Source organism: Rutidosis leptorrhynchoides, chromosome 1 (genome assembly GCF_046630445.1).
Source record: "Rutidosis leptorrhynchoides isolate AG116_Rl617_1_P2 chromosome 1, CSIRO_AGI_Rlap_v1, whole genome shotgun sequence".
Lineage (NCBI taxonomy): Eukaryota > Viridiplantae > Streptophyta > Magnoliopsida > Asterales > Asteraceae > Rutidosis > Rutidosis leptorrhynchoides.
The window spans coordinates 135,318,706-135,328,094 of NC_092333.1; the positions used below are offsets into that span (position 1 = coordinate 135,318,706).

General features: G+C 33.0%; 1 protein-coding gene across 1 annotated transcript; it reads right to left on the reverse strand.

Moving 5' to 3' along the window:
- Positions 1–1,537: 1,537 nt before the first annotated feature.
- LOC139886502 (phenylalanine ammonia-lyase-like) lies at positions 1,538–6,078 on the reverse strand. The gene is made up of 2 exons (XM_071870340.1): positions 5,563–6,078; positions 1,538–3,440 (listed from the first exon to the last, which is right to left on the reverse strand). Exons 1-2 carry the CDS (start codon positions 5,931–5,933, stop codon positions 1,691–1,693), a joined length of 2,121 nt encoding a protein of 706 aa, XP_071726441.1. The 5' UTR covers positions 5,934–6,078; the 3' UTR covers positions 1,538–1,690.
- Positions 6,079–9,389: the final 3,311 nt, after the last annotated feature.

The following is a 9,389-nucleotide window of genomic DNA, read 5'->3' on the forward strand; positions in this document are numbered from 1 at the left end:
CCATAGGGTTTGACATCCCCACTCGGGCTAGTCGCGCTAGCATTCAACGGGTGTTTAATACTTCGTAAACAGACGCACTCGCCAAATGTACTTTTAGGGGGTAATATTACGTTAAGTTAGTTACCGGGTGCCCATGGATAAGCATATACTTTATCATACTGATTTGAAATACTGATTTGAATTGCTGGTTGAAGCACTGGAATCTCGTGGTCTACATTACACTACTGATTACAAACAAACTATAGCTCACCAACATTCGTGTTGACTTTTAAGCATGTATTTATCAGGTGCTTAGACGTTGTTGCTTCCGTTGTTAGACTTGCTGTTATAGTCTTGGTGTTATAGACTTGCTGTTACCGACTCGCTGTGTTAGACTTCCGCTGCATTATTTAGAGATGTCTCAAGCATGGAACTTTTACTTTGCATTCACAACTCATGTTATTTACGAGCTATGGTTTTGTAATGACCTTTGTGTCACGTACTTATGTTAATGCTCTCTATTCGTAGAGGCACGTTATCTTTTGTAAAACATTTGACGTTGGTAAACACGTCACCTTTTCATGAATGCAAAACTTGTTTTAAAACAGCATATAGTGTTGTAACCGTGTAATGGACATGTTGTTGATGATCCGTACACGATGGTATTGTACGGGGCGTCACACTGGGTATATAGTCTAGGATCTTTTTTCGAGTATACGGTCAGGCTAATCGAATTTATGTCTAAAACCATCCCGGTATCTGGACCCGTAAAAAACTAAAATACCAACCCTATACCCGGCCTAGACTCATTTATCTAGCCTGAACCCGGCTTAAAAATATCGAGTTTGAGTTTCTCATTGACCACGAGTTTTTTTTGTCATCCGTAGTTATATATGATTATATCCAGTATTTTTTTTCCCGTTACAATAAAAATTGTAACTAAATAATTATATTAAAATGACTGAAATTTAAAATTTGATGATAAAAGGCCAAATATACTTGGAATTAAATTTTAGACATGATGATATAGGGCCCAATTCTATATGTAATCACCTAATATCGACACCCAACATGTGAGATCAACTAAACATGTGAGATCAACTAATGTGTTTCCACCAAAATTAATACCCCCTTATAACTATTTTTAACTCTAACAATGACGTACAATTAATGGTGACGTAAAATTAAATGGTATAGTTCTTGAGTGATGTGATAATATTGTAAAATTTAATTGGAAGTTGGTGAAGAAAAAATAAATTGATAATATTTATGTGTGTGTCGACTTCTGATTAATCGATAAAAAATTTCAATCTTCTTTTTTTCCCCGTCAAATCATTAACTCTTTAACTGACGCCTCTCGGTATAACGGGTAATGCCTAGTTAGACGTGTTACAGGCATCAATCACCTATCAATAGAATGCCACATAATCTCACACCCTTTTTCTTAGGCCTTTAATAATGGTCTAAATGTAAAATTCTAACATAAATGACAAATTGAATGTATCAACTCTTGACCCGATAATGATACAATTATTCCATTATAACTTTGGACGAAATAAAAGTGACAAAAATAAGTTAATATATATCATTTACAACCAGATAGACAACTATAAAGTCTGTTGAGACAAACGAAAGAGTTCATACATTTGAATTTAAGCGCAACAAAATATTATATGAGTAACAAATCAAACAACTTACACAAAGTTCAAACCTAACAAATAGGAAGTGGTGCACCATTCCATCCTTCAACACACTCCAACAATGGATCAATAATTTGACCTTTGCACATAGCCGTGAACACTTTGTCAAACTCTTCTCCTGGTGACGTCACCTTTTCGCCGGTCAAGTACCCTCCGCCGAGCTCTTCACGAACGAACCGATACAACGGGTGTGATCTACAAGCCTTGATCCTGTTAGGAATGACCATTGTATTGTTCTCAAATGCAACTCGAACACTTTCGACTTCTTTTGGAAGAATGGCTTTTAGTTCATCTTCAAAAGTAGCAATCTTTTGGAAGATGGAAGTGTTTGTAATTTTTTCGGTTTCATCGTTGTTTAAAGCATGGTCAACGAGGACTTGTCTAAGCTTTTGCATTAATGGGTAGGTTGCGAGACAAGGGTCGTCAATGTAGGCGAAAACATACTCGCGATCAACCACACGAAGTAAGTCCTTTTCACAAAATCTTGATGGGTGGAGTTCACCATTTACCCCCGTGGTTAGAACCTTTTTCGCTACTTGGCTTACGACGTTTTTAACCGTTGATTTCATGTTTTCTTCCAAGTGTCTCAAGTCAACCGATTGGCATAAAGCGACTAAGTAAGTCGAAGACATAAGTTTCAAGATCTCGACCGATTCAGCTGTTTTCCGTGCCGAAATAAGCCCTAATGAGTTAACATCTTGGTTATGTTGTTCGGCACTTTGAACATGGTTTGTAACCGGATTAGCAAGAAATTGAAGCTCGGAACAATATGAAGCCATGGCGATTTCTCCTCCCTTGAACCCGTAATCCAAACTCGGGTTACGCCCACCCGATAAATTTGAAGGCAGCCCGTTGTTGTAGAAATCGTTTACTAACTCGGAGAATTGCGCGAACATTAGTTTCCCAATGGCCGCGATAGCTAAACGAGTGTTGTCCATTGATACACCAATTGGGGTTCCTTGAAAATTACCACCATGTAACGCTTTGTTTCTCGAAACATCAATCAATGGATTGTCGTTAACCGAATTAATCTCTCTTTCGATCATTTTTGTTGCGGATCGAATGACTTCAATTTGTGGGCCGAGCCATTGAGGCGAGGTACGAAGAGCGTAACGATCTTGTTTAGGTTTCTGTAAAGGATCCATTTCATGAACCTTTGCATTAGCCTTAACATAATCACTCCCATCTAAAATATATTCCATAATAGCAGCAGCCTCTATTTGACCCGGATGATGCTTCAACTTATGGGTCAAATGATCCGTAAACTCGGGCTTTCCTTGCATAACCTCCGCAAAAATAGCAGACAACACTTCAGACAACAATGCTAACACATTCGCATCGAAAAGAACCATCGAAGCCATACCCGATCCAACGGCTGTCCCATTAACAAGTGCCAGCCCTTCTTTTGGCTGTAACTCGAAAAAGCCGCCGTCCACACCGGCTTTCTCAAACGCCTTTTCGGCGTTTAGGATTTCGCCTGTGGGGCCTACGGCTTTTGAGTTGGGGCGGCCGGTTAAAAGGCCGGCAATGTAAGATAATGGGACAAGATCACCAGAAGCAGTGATGGTTCCTCGTAAAGGTAAACATGGGGTGACATTGTTGTTGAGGAATTTGGTGATGGCTTCTAAGATTTCGAAACGGATGCCGGAGTAACCTTGAAGAAGGGTGTTGATTCTGACCAACATGGCGGCTCTTGTGGCGGAATGCGGCAGTGTGTGGCTTGATTCCGTTCCGTTTCCAAAGATTCCGGCGTTCAAGAATCTGTTGATGATAAATAATAAAACAGTAAAAAATTAGTATTAGTATTAGTAATGCAATTCTGTATTCTTTTTCATCTGTTGTCGTATTTTATTTGACCGTTGACTATTTGATTTTACATTAACTCAAAGTTACGTGGACAGGATCTATGATTCAAATAACTTTTTATATATGAATAAATAAATAAATATAAATATAATATAATATATAAATAAATATACAAATAAATATATAAATATAAATATATATGCATACTGTAATGCAAACATCGAGTGGCTAAAGGCTATTACATGTTTATCTCAATATGTAGTTGTCTTTGTAATCTATTATTTATTTCGTGTTTTATATTTGTGATTTGCTCTCTCTGCAAATCATCATTGTATTCTCGCGGATTATACGTGATGGTGGCTTCTTGGGTCGTATGACTCAATCCACTATTGTATTTTTGTTTTGTGTTTTTTAATATAAGTCTTGCTTTTAAAAAAAAAATTCTGTATATGTTTTTTTTTTATAATCTAATATAGAAAAGTATAGAAAAGTATTGGTACTTTACACCTTACCTACCACCAGGTTTTTTTTATTAAATTTGAAAATATAATTCTTGCAAATTGTATAGAAAATCTCTACGTTTCTTAGGGATGGCAATGGGCGAGAAAAAACCCGTGACCCGCGGGTACCCGATCCGCGATGGGCGGGTAAAATTATTAAATTTTACCCGCGGGCACGGGTACGGGTAAAAATTTATACCCGCCAACGGGTCGCGGGCGGGTCACAGGTATGTACTACCCGTCGCGGGTAAAACCCGACCCGTGAATACATGAGACTTTTCTTAATTTACCCATGAATAAATAATTACAATTATTAAATTTAAAATCTATTTTACTAGTATTTAAATAATGATTAAAAATATAATATTATATACATGTAAAAAAACTTATTTTTCACGTCATTATGCATATAATTTGTACATATGATTTTATAATTAATAAAATTATTTGGATTTTCTAATAAAAAATTGTATATTATTATTACCCGCTGGTTACCCGCAGGTCACGGGTACCCGCGGGTCACGGGCAAGGGCAAAATGTTTTTACCCGTGGGCGGGTAACGGTTTCAACGTGCAAAAAAGAAACCCGACGGGCGGGTCGCGGGTATATAGAACCCGTGCCCGTTACCCGCGGGTGCCATCCCTAACGTTTCTTCTCAATATTTAAAAATGGAAAACGGCCGACTTTATTAGTTTATGATTATGTATATTTATAATTTTTAACTTTTGTTTACTTTTTCCCTATGCAGCTACCTCTAGCCGGCCAAATCATTATCGTTGTTGATTTCATAAACAGGGATTTATTTTATCCATTAATTACTTAATAACTAAAAACCAAGTCCAATATATTATATGGAAATGATATATAAATAGCGATGATGAGATGTGTTTTACCATACAAAATTATTTTAAATTATTTTAAACAAATTGATGATTTAGCTTAAAAAATTAAACTGATTTGTTTATGTTAAAATATAAGTCATTTAGATCTGTTAGTTATTAAAACTAATTTCAATATCTCACATTAAATATTTTATTTTTTTGAAATTCGAGGCTCAGATCTCCAAATAATTAACGTGTTTTACTATAACACAACGTGCCAACCTTATTTCTATTTCTAATCTTTCATGTTACTCGTACATCTCTAAATTTATATTCCATTTTTACCATACATTCATAGTCTTCATAATTCACACATAATTTAACAACAAAAATATCATAAATAATTTTTTTGAATGGCAGAAGATTTTATATAAAAAAAAATATATCATAAATATATAACCGGCCATATATCAACTAGATCATATAATCTATCTTAAGTAATAATATCTCCTATCATGATCGTTAATGCTTTCTTACTCGTTACAAAAAGCCGTTGATAGTCATGTACCATAAAGTAGGACAAATTAACTAAATGTTACTCTGTAAATCTTAACGTTTGTTTCTATACCTTAACACATGCACTTGTAATATATATATGTTACATTTTACGCTTAATATATGTTAGTATATATTATGATTATCATATCATATATTAAGAGAAACATAAAATGAAAAGATATAATTAAATATGTATACCTAATGAGTTCCTTTTGTAGAGCACCACCTTGTTTAGTTCTACGGTGTGACGTGGCACCAAAACCAGTAGTAACACCATAGCTATCAGTTCCTTTGTTCATGCTTTCCATCACCCAATCACTACTCGCCTTCACACCCGCACGTGCGCTCTCCGACAACTCAACCTTAACATTATTCTCAGCCGCAATTCCGGCAACTTGGGACACAGTCAATGTCTCTCCACCAATCTTAACAACCGGATTCCTAAATTCCGACACCATTTTCTTAACTTCATCAAGATGACTCCCGGTCAACGCTTCCGCTGCCACTCCCCAATTCAACGGATCCTTGATACATAATCCGTTAACATGGTTAACGTTACCGTTTTCCATTTTTTATTTAAAAATAGTAAAGTATATATGAAAAATAAAAGTCAAACACGAGAACAAGAGGTAACAATCTTTATTTTTTGTTATGTTATTTATTCACACACCAGACTCTCACTCAATGTGTGTGAATAAATATAACAAAAAATGAGAGATTGTTGAGTTATTAAGTTATAAAAATTATGGTGTTTATATAGAAGAGGTTATTGTTGTATGAAAAACGGGTGGTAGGTGGAAACCAAAACGAAGGTGGTAGGTTGGTTTCATGATTTAATTATGGCCCTTTGATTATCTTTTTTTAATCGACGGTTGAGATTTGGATGACATGGACATACGGGACCAGAATAACGAGTGGGTGTTTTTCATTCAATGCACTATTTTTTGTAAATAGTGGTAGTAGGTGAGTTTGCATTGTTTTGCATTTTTTTTTTTTCCTTAGTTTTTAGGAGAAATTAGATTAGATACTATAAAGATTAGGTAGTGCAACAAATCATCAGAATGATATTCAGTTTATTAAGTGTTTAATAAAAAAGACATGTTAAGTTAATGTATCTGATTTTATGAAACTAATATCATAGTTACTAATTAGACAAAATTTATCCCGTCGTCCTTGAACATATACCGAAATCATAGACGTCGTCCTCAAAAGTTTTTTTCTTTTCTTCTTTTTTTACGTTCTTCGTCACTGAACTTGCATTTTATAACGTATGTCGTCATTCTGTTAACTGTCCGTCTCTTTCCTCCGTTAACCTTCAGCATGTGTCAAATATGTGAGGGCAATTATGTCATTTTGTCTCTTTGAAAGTTCAGAAACGACCGACGTAATTTTGACTTTTTCCCTTAAATAATTTAATTTATTTTTTCTTTTCATTTATTTCTCTTTTTTTCTTTTTTCTTTTCTTATCACCTTACTTTACCGCTAATGAATAATTAATTATTTGTTATGTATTTTTTAATTTAAATTAAATTATGTAATTTTACGTTTTAGTAATTTAAATTTATGTACTTTATGTTTAATAATGTGACAAGGACGTGTGAGTTTTTTGTGTGAAGTAGTGGTGGTGTTGATTTTTGTTGTGGGTTGTTAGTGAAAAGATGATGTAACATTTTATTTTTATTTTTATTGTGTTATATTAATTTGTTTTATATTATTGATAGTTTTTAACAAATAAAAATAATAATAACGTTTTTTTTATATGACAAACGGCTATTTTTTTAAAATTGACCAAGGGCTATATTTTTTTCCCCTATAAATACTCCATTTCACCAACTTCAATTCACACTTCACATTTTCTATAAATTCTAAACTTCTAAAACTCTCTCAATTGTTCAAAATGAGTCCGTTGAATGTTGGCTTACAAGTTAATTAAAAGTGATGAATTATCAAGCTTGTCGGCAACAAGAGTATTTCATTGATGCACGTGAGTATGACTTATCGAAGTTGATTGAGTTTCTTAAGGAAGACCTACCTTTGTTTTTCAAACAGGTTTGGTATTTCAAAAAAATCCAGCGTTCCCGCCTCGCTACTTGAAGATGACCACGATTGGGTTGTTTTGGTAGGGCAAACATTGGTACGTTATGAAACAATTAAGTTATATCGAATTTAGGATGAAAGCGAAAATATTGTTAAAAGTGATCAAGAAGTTGTACTTGAATCTCCAAAAGGGTTTCAGCAATACGATATTCACGATTACGAAGATTGATCAAGGTGTATGTTGAAGATTGCCGTTAGGAATTAATGTAATCGTTTTAGGAACTAAATTGTTGTTCTGTTTAGGAAATAATGTAATCGTTTAGGAATTAATGCAATAAAAGACTATATAGTAAGAAATCACATTATTAAACATAAAGTACATTAATTTAAATTACTAAAACATAAAATTACATAACAAATAATTAATTATTCATTAGCGGTACGAAAGTATGGTGATAAGAAAAGAAAAGAAAAAAGAAAAAAGAGCAAAGAAAAGAAAAGAAAAGAAAAATGAAAAATGAAAAGAAAAAATAAATGAAATTATTTAAGGAAAAAGACAAAATTACGTCGGTCGTCTCTAAACTTTCAAAGAGAGAAAATGACAGAATTTCCCTTACATGTTTGGCACATGCTGAAGGTTAACTAATGGAAGAAAAGAGACGCACAGTTAACAGACGGACGACACAAGTTATAAAATGCAAGTTCAGTGACGACAAATACAAAAAAAAAAAAAAAAAATCTTTAAGGACGACGATTTCGGTATATATTCAAGGACTACGGGAGTAATTTTGTCTACTAATTATAGTGTGTGTATTCTCATATGATTCCCTACCCGATCTCTTAAACTCTCTAATGTATTTTCAATTCAAAGGAAAATATAAGAGGAAAAATTAGGTATAATAATCTTTTGACTTTTTTTCTTCTTTTCTTATAATTTTTTATATAGTTCTTTTCATTTGTTTTCACATAATAACAATGGAATAGTGTCAAAATGGAATCAATGTTAGGATGAAAAAGACCAAAATACCCATAAAAATAAAGTGAAAAAGACAATTTGGTACAACTCTACGTTAACTTTAGCTTCTCTTATATATACGATAATTTCAATTAGAACTTTATATGTTAAGTGTTATAATAGCAAATATACACAAAAGTCTATAAATGTAAACAGAGTCACAAATATGGCTAGCAATATTTCTACTCTACAATAATATATATATGGCTAGTAATTTGTAATATATATATACTCCATTCGTCTCACCATTAATGTCTACATTTGACTTTCAAAGTTTATCTTTGTCAACTTTAACCATAATTATTCTATTTGTGTTATATATTATTCGATAAAAATTATATAAATAGAAACCGCAATATAAACTCAATCCATTCATATAAATTTTAGTGGATCGAATATGGCTGACAATTTATCATCCACGAATATATCCATTTATCATCCGACATACATATATATAATATACGTACAAATATACACATATTTACTTGAAAATATGCATATACTTTTACATATTCGTATACATGTTACTATGAACTATTAAAATGTTATCATAAATATGAATTGTAAAGAAATAATAACTATGTTAATAGTCATAAATTCATATATCTTGCATATATTACATATCTTAGTTGAAAATACTTTGATAATTTCTTTACATAATAGAAATATCTTTAGAAAAAATTAACATCCAACTGATATAAGATAACCCGCTCAATCTAACGGATATGGATATGGATGGATGATTTATTTTTAAATGGATATGGATATGGATACAAAAAATTAAATGGATATGAATATGGGACCACCCGATCCATATCCGATCCATTGTCATTCTTATATATGACTCTTCTTTCTCTCTATTACTACTCTTTCATAAACAAATATTATCTAGTAAGTTTAGGCCAAAGGTAGTTATAAAACTACTAAATCTTTATACGTTATCAGCATTATAGTGTAATTAAGGTTAACTTAA